The sequence below is a fragment of the Nicotiana tomentosiformis genome, chromosome 9, assembly GCF_000390325.3.
Source record: "Nicotiana tomentosiformis chromosome 9, ASM39032v3, whole genome shotgun sequence".
Taxonomy (NCBI): Eukaryota; Viridiplantae; Streptophyta; class Magnoliopsida; order Solanales; family Solanaceae; genus Nicotiana; species Nicotiana tomentosiformis.
This window is the reverse complement of record NC_090820.1, coordinates 64,600,796-64,616,741: the sequence shown is the minus strand read 5'-3', so window position 1 is coordinate 64,616,741 and position 15,946 is coordinate 64,600,796. Positions and strand designations below refer to the sequence as shown.

General features: G+C 38.5%; 1 protein-coding gene across 1 annotated transcript in view; it reads left to right on the top strand.

The window, feature by feature from the left end:
* The first annotated feature begins 1,362 nt into the window (after nucleotides 1-1,362).
* Nucleotides 1,363-15,946, top strand: part of LOC138898896 (uncharacterized) — a 32,689-nt gene continuing 18,105 nt past the window's right edge. The window contains exons 1-7 of the mRNA XM_070185004.1: nucleotides 1,363-1,521; nucleotides 1,627-2,657; nucleotides 3,141-3,791; nucleotides 3,979-4,165; nucleotides 5,144-5,531; nucleotides 5,645-5,845; nucleotides 6,764-6,975. Of these exons, the coding sequence (XP_070041105.1) occupies nucleotides 1,363-1,521; nucleotides 1,627-2,657; nucleotides 3,141-3,791; nucleotides 3,979-4,165; nucleotides 5,144-5,531; nucleotides 5,645-5,845; nucleotides 6,764-6,975 (2,829 nt within the window). The remainder of the gene's footprint in view (nucleotides 1,522-1,626; nucleotides 2,658-3,140; nucleotides 3,792-3,978; nucleotides 4,166-5,143; nucleotides 5,532-5,644; nucleotides 5,846-6,763; nucleotides 6,976-15,946) is intronic.

Below are 15,946 nucleotides of genomic sequence, written 5' to 3'. Positions count from 1 at the left end.
TAAACCAATAAATCAATAAGCCGGGATGAAACATAAAGCATTCCAAGATCATTTTAGAAATGAAAATGGCATTAGGTGCATAACATATAATGTGTGATTAATATCTGCAAAATGCCTAACTCTAACACGTTTGTTGTTTGTCATTTTCTAAGATAAAGTAAAACAGAGGTGGTTGGTTTGTGGTTTAAACTGGCGACTCACCCTTACAACACGAGATCAAAAGGAAAAAGTAGAATGGCAAACAACAGTGAGAATGAGTCAGATAATGATGATGTCCATGGACAATTGGTTGAACAAGGTTCAGGACTGGTTGAAGAAGTAAGAGTGTTGAAGCAACAATTGGCAGAGATGTACCAAGCCTGGGTGAATGGACAAGCACCGCCCTCACTACCCATAGGGCCTTCGGACAATCTTCATAATGTGTCAGTTGCCACTCAAGTGCCTATCTCCATAACAAGTAACCCATTGTACCAACCTGGATTCAGTCTGAGCTTTAACCTTCCCACTATCCCCAGTACCTCCATTCCACGTCCTCCAATCGCACCCCTCAGAAATGACCCACCTACTATACCCATTGTCCATACTTTCACTATCCCTCAACCGGCTCTTGCTCAAAAGTCCAATAATGATCCACAGCTGGATGCTCATGATGCCCAACATTACTCTCCATAACTGACTTTAAAGGTTCCAGATTCATACAAGCACACTCCTCATAATGTGTTCCCAATTGAGATCGAAAAGCCGGAAAAGAATATGGAACAAGAGGAAATGACCAGAAAAATGAAGAGCTTGGAACAAACCATGAGAAACATACAGGGTTTGGGGGGCCACAAGAGTGTTTCGTTTAACGATCTATGCATGTTTCATCATGTTCATTTGCCACCCGACTTCAAGACCCCCAAGTTTGACAAGTATGATGGGCATGGTGATCCCGTTGCCCATTTGAAGAGGTATTGTAACCAACTAAGGGGAGCGGGAGGCAAAGAAGAATTGCTCATGGCTTATTTTAGGGAAAGTTTGACAGGAATTGCTTCAGAGTGGTTCATAGATCAAGACATCTCTCACTGGCACGTTTGGAATGACATGGCTCAAGATTTTGTCCAACAGTTTCAGTACAATATTAATATAGTGCCAGACCGCTCCTCTCTCGTCAACATAAAGAAGAAACTAACAGAAAGCTTCAGAGAATATGCAATCAAGTGGAGAGAGCAGGCTGCTAGGGTCAAACCACCAATGAAAGAGGCAGAAATGATTGACCATTTTCTCCAAGCTCAGGATCCAGATTACCTCCATTACATGTTGGCCGCCATCGGTAAACCTTTTGCTGAGGCGATTAAGATTGGTGAAATAGTTGAGAATGGCATGAAGTCAGGCAAAATTGTGAGTCAGGCAGCCCTTAAGGCAACCACACAAGCAATTCAAAGCGGGTCAGGCAATTTCGGAAATCGGAAAAAGAAGGAGGAAGGATCCATGATGGCATCTGGGTTCGGGGGAGTTCAAAGGGGAATAGCTCCTTCTTACGTGCAATTTCAACAAGGACTATCCAATTCTCTTCAACATTATTATCCGCCTTAAGGTCCCCGATACTCAGTTCCCCTGCAACAGTACACAGTGTTTAATGCTCAGGCTTATGCTAGGCCTCCCAATCACCAACAATGGCAGGCACCGATTCCACAAGGCTCCCGTCAACTCTGGCCGAATTTTCAGGCACCATATAATCCTCGTCCCCGACAAGAATATGTGAGAGAACAGGAGCCAAAGAAAGAGTTCACCCCAATTGGAGAATCGTATACAAGCCTATTTCGAAAGTTGATGCAGTTGAAGTTGATTGAACCTATTATGCCGCGTTATGTGAATCCAAATTCAAAAGGTTTTGACTCAAATGCAAGATGTGAGTATAACTCTAACACCCAAGGGCATAGTACTAAAAACTGTTGGACATTAAAGAAAGCCATTGAAAATTTGATTGAAGCAAAGGCAATTATGGTAACAAACAATGAGGATACTCCTAATATCAAAAACAATCCGCTCCCAACTCATGATAATACACATTTTATTGGGATGATTTGTGATGATCGGGATTATAAGCAGTCTGGAAAGACAGAGATGGTTGTTAGAACCATAGGGCCAGAACCAAAAGTGATAGTGAGTCCGCCGCAATTGGCAGCATTGATGGTGAAAGGTGAGAATTCTAGTTTGAACTTGGCATGTTCTGAAAAAACGATTCTCTATGTTCCTGGAAGCACAAAAAAGGTTGCGGTTCAATTGGGTGGGCCAAAACTTTACATCCCCGGAGGCATTCAAAAGATCATTCTGAATAATGGTTTGAGGAATATAACAGAGCCAGTCGTGATCCGACCTGTTGCCCAACTCCTAGTGACAAACACAAAAGCTATTCCTTGGAATTATAACAAGACTGTCATGACATACAAAAGAAAAGAGATAGTTGAAGAAACAGGTGAAATGGGGGGCTTGACCCGCTCAGGAAGGTATTATTCACCAGAGGAATTGAGAAAAGCTAAGCAAGCCAGGGAAAGTCAATTTCCAGTGAAAGAACCCGTTGTAGAAAAAGAAGCAGAGGAATTCTTTAAGAAGATGAAATTGCAAGACTACTCAATCATTGACCAACTAAGGAAAACTCCTGCTCATATATCTTTGTTATCTCTGCTTTTGCCTTCAGAAGAGCATCGTCGTGTGTTGATCAAAACTCTGAACGAGGCATATGTCTCAGAAAAGACAACGGTGAATCAGCTAGAAATAATGGCTGAAAGATTCTTTGAAGTAAATAGAATTACTTTCAGCGATGATGATTTGCCTGAGGAAGGGGCTGGCCACAATAGAGCTTTGCATCTTATGGTCAAATGTGAAGGGCACTACGTAAAAGGAGTCATGATTGACGGAGGCTCAAGTGTAGATGTGTGTCCTCTTTCTACTCTACAACAGCTGAACATCGACACTAACAGAATTCGAACCAGTAATGTCAGCATCAGAGCTTTTGATGGTTCAAAAAGAGACACCATTGGGGAAATCGAACTCACCATGACAATCGGTCCGGTTGATTTTAACATTGTCTTTCAAGTGTTAGATATGGAAACTTCCTATAATTTTCTTTTGGGAAGGCCGTGGATCCATATGGCCAGAGCTGTACCATCCACCCTACATCAAATGGTCAAATTCGAGTGTGACGGGCAAGAAATTATTGTTCATGGGGAGGACGACTCATCCGTCTATAAAGACCCATCCATTCCATATATCGAGGCCAAGGAAGGATGTGAATCCATCATATATCAAGCATTTGAGGTGATAGAGGTGGACCAAGTGGAAGAAGGAAAACCAATTCTGCATCCCCATCTTTTAGCCACATCTATGATGGTAGCTTCGCTGATGTTGAGGAACGGCTATGAACCAAGAAAAGGATTGGGATCCTCTCTGCAAGGAATTGTGAACCCCATTGCTCTATTTTCGAAGAAAAATACCTTTGGCTTGGGCTTTAAACCAACATCAGCTGACATAGAAAGAGCCAAGGCCCGCAAAAAGAATGGTTGGAATCTGTCCAAACCAATCCCTCACATTGCCTACTCTTTTGTCAAGCCACAATTTGAAGAAGTCCAAAATCCTTCTACTCAGGATGACATTGACGGAGTTTGCCAGGGTCTCAAGGAGATGTTCTATGAGATTAATATGGTTCAAGTTGGGAAGGGCCCTAGCCGTGCAAGTGTTCAACTGATTGGTCCAGATACCTCAGTCAGCAACTGGGAAGCAACTCCTCTTCCCATCAGGAAGGAGTCTCGGTAGCCTGTTTTGTTGTTTTTTCTGTATTTGGATTATTTTAAGGGTTGTAATCCCGATATTTTAGTTGCTTTATTGTGATGTTAACCCTTCTATCCTTTCAAATTCAATGAAATGAAGTTCCATTTTCGTAGTAAAATTCTATCTTTTAATTTCCCAATTTTTTGTTAATTGTTTTATCATTTTCAGTTTCGATAATGCTGGCTTTAAAAATATGACATGCATGCGGAATTCATGCCCAGATCTTAAAAAGCTGTCTAATCTCGAAATAATGAATCAAGAAGTGGAGTATGACGAAGATGAGGCTTTTAGAGAAATGAAAAGACAATTGGATCAATTTGAGAATAAGCCTAAGCCTAACTTAAATGAAACTGAGGCAATTAACCTGGGAAGTCCTGAAGAAACCAGAGAAACAAAAATAAGCATTCATACTGCACAAAAGACGAGAGATGCCATAATTCAAGTTTTGTTCGAGTACAAAGATGTATTTGCTTGGTCGTATGATGACATGCCGGGTTTGAGTGCCGATCTAGTGGTCCATAAGCTTCCCACACATTCTAATTTTCCACCAATCCAGCAAAAACAAAGGAAGTTTAAGACAGACATGAGTGATAAGATTAAAGAAGAAATCACGAAGCAACTAAGTGCAAAGGTGATCAGGGTCGTCCGATACACTACATGGTTAGCAAATGTTGTGCCAGTGCCAAAGAAGGAAGCGAAAATCAGAGTTTGTGTTGACTATAGGGATTTAAACAAAGCTAGTCCAAATGACAACTTTCCCTTACCCAACATTCATATCCTTGTTGATAATTGTGCTAAACATGAAATCCAATCTTTTGTGGATTGTTATGCCGGATATCACCAAATTCTAATGGATAAAGAAGATGCAGAAAAGACCGCCTTCACAACTCCATGGGGAACTTATTATTATAGGGTCATGCCATTTGGTTTGAAGAATGCAGGGGCAACTTACATGAGAGCCATGACTACCATATTCCATGACATGATGCATAAAGAGATTGAAGTGTATGTTGATGATGTGATCATTAAGTCGAGAACACAAACTGACCATGTGCAAGACTTGAAAAGGTTCTTTAAAAGGCTACGAAGGTAAAATCTCAAACTCAATCCAGCCAAATGTGCATTTGGAGTTCCTTCTGGGAAGCTTTTGGGTTTTATAGTTAGTCGAAGAGGAATTGAGTTAGATCCCTCCAAGATAAAGACCATTCGAGAGCTGCCTCCCCCGAAGAACAAAACATAAGTCATGAGTTTACTCGGGAGGTTGAATTACATCAGCAGGTTCATCGCGCAGCTTACAACCACATGTGAGCCTATTTTTAAGTTGTTAAAAAAGAACACCGCTATCAAGTGGACAGATGAGTGTCAAGAAGCTTTTGATAAGATCAAGGAATATTTGTCAAATCCCCCTGTTTTGGTCCTGCCGGAACCTGGTAGGCCTCTGTTTTTATATCTGTCAGTAATGGATAGTTCCTTTGGTTGTGTTCTGGGTCAACATGATATCACAGGAAAAAGAGAACAAGAAATATATTATTTGAGCAAAAAGTTCACCGCTTATGAGGCCAAATACACTCTTTTGGAAAGAACATGTTGCGCTTTAACCTGGGCCGCCCAGAAGCTTAGGCATTATCTTTTGGCCTATACAACTTACCTCATATCCCGAATGGATCCCCTGAAGTACATCTTTCAGAAGACGATGCCAACTGGCAAATCTTGCTCACAGAGTTTGATATTGTTTTTGTCACTCGCACTGCCATGAAGGCACAAGCTTTGGCTGATCATCTGGTAGAAAACCCGGTTGATGATGAGTATTAGTCTTTGAACACATATTTCCCAGATGAAGAGGTTAATTTAGTTGAAGAAGTAGTCCAAGATGACAGTCAAATTTGGAAACTATACTTTGATGGGGTTGTCAACATCAAAGGCGTAGGGATTGGGACAATTCTGGTATCACCTACTGGGCAACATTACCCTGCCACGGCGCGACTTCGTTTTTTCTGTACAAACAACACAACAGAATATGAAGCTTGCATCATGGGTCTGAACATGGCAATAAACCTAAATGTGCATGAATTGTTGGTGATGGGAGATTCAGATTTGCTTATTCGGCAGGCTCAAGGTGATTGGGAGACTCGAGACATCAAGCTCATTCCATATAGACAATGTGTGGAGGATCTTAGCAAAAGGTTCAAGTCCATCGAATTTAGGCACATTCCCAGGTTTCATAATGAATTAGCTGATGCCTTGGCCACCCTGGCCTCAATGCTTCCATATCCGGGTAATACTCACATTGACCCATTAGAAATTCAAATTTGGGATCAACATGGTTATTGCAATACAATTGAAGCAGAACCAGATGGTGAGCCATGGTATCGTGATATTAAACAGTTTCTGAAAACAAGAGAATATCTGGAACATGCTAATAGGGATCAAAAGAGAACTGTTAGGCGACTCTCTAATGGTTTCTTTTTTAGTGGGGAAATCCTATACAAAAGAACTCCGGATTTGAATTTGTTGAGATGTGTGGATGCCAAAGAAGCTGAAATAATTATAAATGAGGTGCATTCGGGAGTTTGTGGCCCGCACATGAATGGATATGTTCTAGCAAAGAAAATCCTTCGGGCAGGATATTATTGGCTTACTATGGAACGAGATTGCTTTCGTTTTGTTCGCAAGTGCCACCAGTGTCAGATTCACAGTGATCTGATTCACTCGCCTCCTTCAGAGTTGTATCCTATGTCGGTTCCTTGGCCTTTTGTTGCTTGGGGAATGGACGTCATTGGCCCAATCGATCCAAAAGCTTCAAATGGGCACAGATTCATCTTGGTTGCAATTGATTACTTCACCAAATGGGTGGAAGCTATTACATTGAAAGCAGTTACCAAGAAATCAGTAGTAGACTTTGTTCACTCCAACATTATCTGTCGTTTCGGTATTCCAAAAACCATTATTACAGATAATGCTGCTAATTTGAATAGTCATCTGATGAAGGAGGTATGTGAACAATTTAAAATTGAGCATCGCAATTCTACTCCTTACCGTCCCAAAGCTAATGGAGTTGTTGAAGCTGCAAATAAGAACATCAAGAAGATTCTTAGGAAGATGATCCAAGGGTCTAGACAATGGCACGAGAAACTGCCTTTTGCTCTTTTGGGATACCGAACAACTGTCCGTACATAAGTTGGCACAACGCCCTACTTATTGGTTTATGGAACTGAAGCGGTCATACCTGCTGAAATTGAGATTCCCTCTCTCCGAATCATTGTTGAAGCAGGGATTGAGGACACTGAATGGGTGAAGTCCCGATTGGAACAGTTGAATTTGATTGATGAAAAGCGTTTGGCGGCAGTTTGTTTTGGTCAGTTATACCAACAAAGAATGGCACGCGCTTACAATAAGAAAGTGCGCCCAAGAAAATTCGAGGTAGGACAACTTGTTTTGAAACATATCTTTCCGCACCAGGAAGAAGCAAAAGGAAAGTTCGCACCGAATTGGCAAGGTCCTTACCTCGTCAAGAAAGTATTGTCAAAAGGATCTCTACATTTGGTAGATATAGAAGGAAAGGTGACTGATATACCCGTCAACGCAGATGCGGTCAAGAGATACTATGTATGACATGGCTATGTCGGGGCATTCTTATATTTAGCATTCTTAGGTTTGGATGACGAAAGGCTATCATTCTCGCTACCCAAACACTGGTCAACCCTAGTTATCCCTTTGAAGCCTTGTTTATATTTCTTTGTTTTCCCCTCTTTTGGAACCAATGTATTTTTTATTTTATTTTTTTTAAAAAAAAAAAAAAAAAAATTCATGTTCATTGAACTACGTTCGACCTGATTCCGGAAGGATACGTAGGTAGCCTCACTCTGGGGTTCGGTCACACCAAAACAAAAATCCACATGTCCCCAGTATTCAAATAAACTGGGGCATGGTTTTATTTTATTTTTGATGGTTGTTCCATCAAAATGGGTCCAAAAGTTGTAATTGAGTTGAATATTTCTTTTTACCTTTCCTTGCTAAGACCTTCTGATCAACTTTCGAGAATGCTAAGTCAGTATACTACGGGTGATGCCGCAGTCATTGTAAAGAGAGAAAAATAAATGAGAGAGTCGTATTGGTGAAAACCCTCGCGGGCACTATAAGGCAATGGTGAGTTGAGAGAAAGATAGATGAGAGAGGTCAATTGGTGAAAACCCACAAAGGGAATCATTGATCGATTTAAGGCTTCGTGCATCCCGACACAAGCATGGTCAAGACAAAGAACTCAGTTTCAAAGTTAAGTTTACAATAGATTTCGAGAATTAGACGGTTCAAACGGATCGGGCATCCAGTCCAAAGTGCATGTCATGTTCATTGAAGTCAGCATATTTCCTCTAGATAAGTCATGTCTTATTCTTTCCTCTGAAAGGGACACTTCTTGATTAAGTTGTAATACCTATTAGTTCACCTTCTTATTTTCTTTTGCATTACTTTTTTGAGTCTCTTTCAATCTAATTTTGTCAAAGAAAAGCAAAGAAAAGGCTGCAAAACTGGTTACAGTTTCCCCGTTATATAAAGCAAAGATTGCTGGGCATAAACCATATAGGAAAAGGCATAAAGCCATCTGCGATTTTCCTTGACGAGAAAAAGGCTGGAAGGACTAAATAATGTTCCAAGGGTCAACAAAAGTTACTCAGTTAAAAGTTTTTGGGAAGCAAGGTTGTTTGCACCATGAACACAAATGGTGATAGGCGCAAAATGGTTAGGTTTTGATGTTGAGAAAGAAGATCTCCAGAAAGAAAAGACAGAATCTCCATGCAACTTGTACAATCATCGACGGAGTCAGTTTTTCTAACAAGTGTAATAGACGCAAGGTCAAGTCGCCCAAGAAATCAAGGCCACAAACCGACCACCATTTTAAAACTAACAAATCTTTCTTTGTTTAGAACAGGAACATAACAATTTTAGGAAACAGTTCGTGAAAAGACGAACATCACCAAGTGAAGTTCTCAAATCCTTGATTTTCTCCTAATACATGTAATCATGTTATTTTTAGTTTCATTATAGGGAATTAATACCCTATCTTCAATATAGGGTACTACATCCCCTGGTTGCATTTTTTATTGCTAACATAGGGTACGACATTCTGTAGTAGCATCTCCGAGTGCCAAGAGCCTCATTTTATTGCCAACATAGGGTACGACATTCCCTAGTAGCATCTCAGAGAGCCACGAGCCTCATCTTACTGCCAAACACAGGGTACTACATCCCCTGGTTGCATTTTAGTGCCAACATAGGGTACGACATTCCCTAGTAGCATCTCAGAGTGCCACGAGCCTCATCTTATTGCCAACACATGGTACTACATCCCCTGGTTGCATTTCTCATTGGTAACATAGGATACGACATTCCCTAGTAGCATCTCAGAGAGCCATGAGCCTCATCTTACTGCCAAACACAGGGTACTACATCCCCTGGTTGCATTTTAGTGCCAACATAGGGTACGACATTCCCTAGTAGCATCTCAGAGTGCCACGGGCCTCATCTTATTGCCAACACATGGTACTACATTCCCTGGTTGCATTTCTCATTGCTAACATAGGATACGACATTTCCTAGTAGCATCTCAGAGTGCCACGAGCCTCATCTTACTGCCAAACACAGGGTACTACATCCACTGGTTGCATTTTAGTGCCAACATAGGGTACGACATTCCCTAGTAGCATCTCAGAGAGCCACGAACCTCATCTTATCACCAACACAGGGTACTACATCCCCTGGATGCATTACTTTTTGCCAAACATAGGGTACAACATTCCCTAGTAGCATCCCAGAGTACCGCGAGCCTCATTTTTACTGCCAACATAGGGTACGACATTCCCTAGTAGCATCTCAGAACGCCATGAGCCTCATCTTATTTCCAACACAGGGTACTACATCCCTTGTCTGCATTACTTTCTGCCAACATAGGGTACGACATTCCCTAGTAGCATCCCAGAGTGCCAAGAGCCTCACCTTATTTCCAAATAGGGTACTACATCCCCTGGCTGCCTTACTTTCTGCTAACATAGGGGCAGAACTGGGGCAGAAAACCTTTGTTCGTTTTTTTCTAGTGCAAACTGGGGCAGAAAACTTTTGTTCGTTTTTTTTGTTTGTGATGGCTTGTAGGTTTTTCTGCAAAGCACGGATTGGATGTGCAAAATTAAGATTCCAACTCTTTCGAAAAGAAAGTGGAACCTTTGATCTCAACACCAGCCGCAACCAACTTCGCCATAATGCATGCGAAGACATAGGGTCTCAAGATCCATCTTCTCATCATCAGATCAAGAAACAAGCCTGTGAGAATATTTCATAGTCTGTTGCATCAGGAGCATCAAGTTTCAGTCTAAAGTCAATGGGAGAAGCAACTCAAGAATCAAGACTAGACTCCAGATGACTTTTAGATAGGAATTTTGTAACCCCTAGATTTTAAGAGTATGTAATTTTCTATTCATTTTGCTGTAATAGTAGGAACCGCGGACCAGAACCTCGACGGAACTTCGCTCGATTCTCTATCTAAGCATACTCCATCACTCTTCTTCCACTTGAACTACACATGACCTGATTCCCTTATAACCCGGGATATGTAGGCTGCCTAAAGCCAAGGCTCGGTCGCAACCTTTTCTTTTCTCTTCTTTTCCTTTTTAAATAATAGTGAGGTCAAAAATCAGTCACCTTGTTCATTTTTTGTTTGTCTGAAAACTCTTCATGTTTCCAAGCAAAGAGGGGCATGCTGTGAACAACTAATTTTTGACCACACCCAAATTCTTTATCATTTTAGTGTAAATATTTCCTATAGATCTAATATTAATAGTTTAAACTTTTATCTCACTTTTAGTAGAATTTATTTGGAAAAATTAAAAAAAACATATATATATATATATATATATATATTCACCTTCTTAGACTACGAGTTTTATTTCTATTGGTTAAAAAGAAAAAAAGAAAGTTTACAAAGAAAAATATATAGTTTCTTTTAATTAGAATATTAATAAGTAATCTAGTGACTTTAATAATTTTCTTAGTGTCATTTAAATTCTAGTTTAAATATTTAATTTCTTTTTTTCTTCTTATATTTCTCTAATCTAAAAATAATTAACTAATACCTTTTATTATTATTTTTAAATATAAAGTAGTTAATTAATATTATTACTTTGTTCAAATAAGTACGTACTCTATTATTATAGGCTTTAGTAGGTAGTGATTTGTTTTTGAATAATTTCTTTCATATTAGTATAAATAATTATTTTGCTTTATTATTTTAATATTTGATTAAGTAGTCTTGGCAATTGGTTTCTATGTTCAAAAAGGATAAGAAAATTCTTTCATATTCCACAGCTAACTCCCTAATAAATCTCATGTTAATCCCACCTCCCTCACGTCTCCCCTCAAAATTATCCCATGCACATATTGACTTTTGAACTTTAAACAACATACAAAAATCCACGATCCCCTCTTATGTACTCAAAAAACAAAAGCACCCACTATAACCTGGATACCCGATTTTCATGGGGAGAGGACGGGAACCATCCAACAAACTTTGCTATTTAATATTATTTTCTCCACCAAAGAGAGGGGGATCTGAAAAACAAAAGGAAAACTAGAAAACAAAAAAACGAGATTGAGAGCAAAGAAACATCTGGGAGATTTTTTTTTTTGAAAAGAAAAAACTTTGATCATAAAGGAGAAAGAGAGTTTAAGAGTAGTTAAAAGAAGAGCTTGAAATCGGCAGCTTAAGGTCACCGGAAAAGTTTCTTTACGTAGCCAAATTTGATCTTAGTTCAAGTTCCATCACTAAATTTTTATCTTTATTTCCGCTGTCTCTAAGGTTCGTCCTTTTCACTCTCTGTTTTAATAAATTTGTGCTTTGCTTATCAAATGTCCTACTGTTATTGGTCTACTTATTTCAGTTCAATTAGCATGTTAAGATATGAGTTTGTTTTTAATATATTTTAGAGTTATAATATTTTGAGAAATTTGGTATTATTATGCTTTTCTCAACTTCATTAATTTTGTTATTTACGGCAAACATTTTAGTATAGGAGTTTAAAATCTAAAAAAAAAATGTCGCAAGTGTCCTAGGGGTGAGGAGGAAAAAACTTTACTGCTATCTAAAAAAAAGAACGAGAGAGAGAGAGAGAGACATGAGGAAAAATTTTTATTGAGCGGAGAGTTTGAAAAATATTTGGCTTCTTCATTTCTTTAAAGAAACTTTAGAAAGAAAAATGGAGTTTGAATAGAAGCAAAGATTCGAGTGGACGTTTGGTTACTGCTTTGGTTCCGATTCCGAGTTTTTGTCTCCTTTGGCTGCTGTCTTTCTCATTTGGAAATTTTGAAACTGAAGTTTGTACGTACCAGTTTTTATTATTATTGGTAAAGAAGCTTCACATTACAGGTTTTCTTCCAATCTTTTGTTTAATCTATTTTAATGTGTTTGTGGGAAGATAAACTGTAAATAGCTATCTCATTTATTATCTGAGTAGTATTTTTTTTAGTTTTCTCTTAATCCCTGTTGTGTATTTAAAATATTATTTCTTGAATATTGAGTATGTAAGTATTTTCTATTTACTATTTTGGCTAAAATATTTTCTTAAATTTTTTGTATTAAAATAATATCATTGGTAAATGGGTAAGAATAGTTCAATCAATAAAGTTATATCTGATGCCATGAAATTTATTAATAAGAAGTATTGAAGCTAAAAATCAAGTCCATCATGAGTTTTTATGTTAAGTCTATTAATTTGCGGTAATACCACTTCTAAAAAAAAATAGTTTTACTTCCCTTCAAGAGTTCATGTAAAATCCTTGTTGTCTGTTTTGGGGTCGGAGTTTATTTGAATTTTTCCTTTTATGTGTTATTTTGAATTTTTCTTTTTCTTAAAATTTTGCAAAAGACTCACGTTACAAGTTTCAATGGAAGATTGTGATATTTCTATTGATTAGTTTTCTTAGTTTTACGTTGATCTCTCTTCCAATGTGACTAATAGTGAATATCTTATTTGGTTCAATTTGTAATGTGATTTTCTTTTCTTTTTAATATTCTTTTATTTTATCATGCTTGGATTCTAGTTTGGAATTGTTGGACATTTATTATTTTATTTTTGTGTGATGATGTACCGAAAGAAATGGGTCTATGGGAGAGTACAACTCATTGAGCCATTTCAAGGATTGTATATATATAAAAATTAATTGTGAGAGAGCGAAATGAGTAAGAAACTAATTTAAGACTCCCTGTAGTAAGTAAAAAAAAAAAAATATATATATATATATATAACTAAATGTCTTGGATAAAAAAGATAGATAAATGGAATACTCTAAATACGCTAGTATGCTTTAGGCGCATGTTAACCAATCAATTATCGTGATTATGTACACGTTCGCGTGACATAGTTACGATTTCCCAAATTAAAGGCAAATTATGCGTTCGCGCAACTTTGACAAAACAATCTTAAAAATAATAAAGTGTTATTAATTGTGTACACGTACGAGTGACATGATTCATGACATACCAAACAAAATGAATACACGTACGCGTGATTCGTTTCAAGATAATTCCAAAATTATGACTAATAAAGAAATTAAATGCGATAAAAAGGTAAATGTACATAGGTTCTAAAATGAGTAATTAAATAATTTAATTAAGCCAGGTATTATTAAAGCGACCGTGCTAAAATCACGGAATCCGAGAGTGCCTCACACCTTCTCTCGGGTTAACAGAATTCCTTACCCGGTCTTCTGTGTTCGCAGACCGTAATTCGGAGTCAAAACTTCCTTGATTTGGGATTTCAAATAAACCGGTGACTTGGGACACCAGAAATTATCCCAAGTGGCGACTCTGATTAAATAAATAATCTCATTTCGAATAATGTCACTTAAATTGGAAAAACTCCTTTCTTTCTTATCCCAAGAGAAAAGGGGAGGTGTGACACAGGTGATTCCATAGCAGGTGGTATTGATCAATGATAGCAGCACACCCTCTCATCAGGTGACTTGTTGAGCCCCACTTCATTATGAGGTTTTGTATCTCTTATCCTTTGTACATACTGTTTTGAGGTATAGCCGGGGCCTTCTTGTCGGCAATGTCGTAGTACTTTTTTGTTTCTGTTAGAGGCTCCGTAGACATAGTGTGGGTTGTATCTTATTTTGGGATAGTTGAACTAAACTATTGTAATTGTATCATATGTCCCACTTTAACTACAAATGAATAGTGTACTATTTTGGGGACTTGTTAATGATGTAACTAATGGAAATGAACTGGTGTTATTCACATGACCTCTTAATGTTTAATTAATGATATAAATGTATCTTCTCTTTATTCATGGGTGAGTTGGGTAGAAGGCATTGTAATGGCTTGCTTGACCGGGGTATCCTGGTTGAGCATTAGTCGCTCTCCCCAAGGTCGTGGCATGACAGAATCGATGTTCAAAACTCAAAATATCATTTTTATGAAATGATAGAATAAACCTCCAATGTCTCTTTCAAAATCAATAATCAAATACCAAAAAGGAAGATAATTTCATGAAAATAATCACAACCGAGTCAAGAATGCTTAAACCAATCCATGTGGTGAAATCTCTCTCCAAAGTCTCCCTAAGCCGAGCTCCAAACACCAAAAATGTGAGTAAAATGACCAACCCTCGAATTATAGCTTCTGCCCAGACCTTTCGCATCTGCGATCACTGAGCCGCTTCTGCGGCATTGCTTTTGCAACCAAAATCTCACTTTTGCGAAGAACCACTGGAAACTCGCCCATCGCACCTGCAGAAAAATCCCCACTTCTGCGATATCATAGGTGCAATGAAAAACGCACATATGCGCACAAGTCTCGCTCCTGCACCTCAGCCATCGCTTCTGCAATAATGCAGATGCGGACAAAAAACTCGCATATGTGATGCTACAAAACATATTCCATTTCCGCTCCTATGACCACTAGTTCGCATCTGCGTCCATACTTCCACAGATGTGGAAACAGCAGAACCAACCCGTTTTCAGCATGTAATATGAGGCAAAAATGAACTGAATCACGTCCGAAACTCACTCGAGCCCCTCGGGACACCGTTCGAACATACCAAAAAGCCTTGAAACATAACACGAACTTAATCAAGGCCTCAAATCACACATAATACTATCGAATGACAAATCACACCTCAATTTAAGTTTAATGTACTTTTGAACTTTCAGCTTCCAAAACTCGTGCCAAAACATATAAAATCAACCCGAAATGAACTCAAATTTTGCACACAAGTACCAAATAACATAACTAAGAAATTCCAATTCTTGAAACCACAATCTGAACCCAATATCATCAAAGGCAACTGCCGTTCAAATTTATAAACATTCCAAACCTTTAAATTTTCAACTTTTGCCAATTAGTGCCAAAATATCTAGAAATATCCAAAAGCAAATCCGGGCATACGCCCCATTCCAAAATCACCATCTGGACCTAAAGAAACCATCAAAACTCTGATCCGGGGTCAAATGCTCAAAACTCAAACTTGGTCAACTCTTCCAACTTAAAGCTTCAAACATGAATCTCATCCTTCCAAACAAATTCTAAATCAACCGAAAGAAGAAATCGATGATACACCCCAATCATAATACATCATATGGAGCTACTAATACCCTTAAACCACCGAGTGAAGTGCAAATGCTCAAAATGACCGATCAGGTTGAGATCGGACTCCATGCCGCACACATGGTGGTATTGTGAGTGTATGTATCGGGGTGAGATGGCTTAGCCAGTTGGGCTGATATCGGACTCTGTGCTAAAACATGGTGGTGTATTGGTGCTAAATATCTCCCAACTTAAATTACTGAAACTTACTTGAAATTTACATTTCATCTAACTTGACACTTGATACTGTTTGAGTCCCTTATTGATTTCATATTTTATTTTATGTTTACTGTTACTCGTTCTATTGAGAAGGTGTTTAGTTTTACATACTAGTACTATTCCATATGTACTAAAGTCCCTTTTTCCGGGGGTATTACATCTTTAATGGATGCAGGTGGTTCCATAGCAGGTGGTATTGATCAATGATAGCAGCACACCCACTCATCAGCTGACTTGGTGAGCCCCACTTCATTATGGGGTCATGTATCTCGTATCCTTTGTACATAG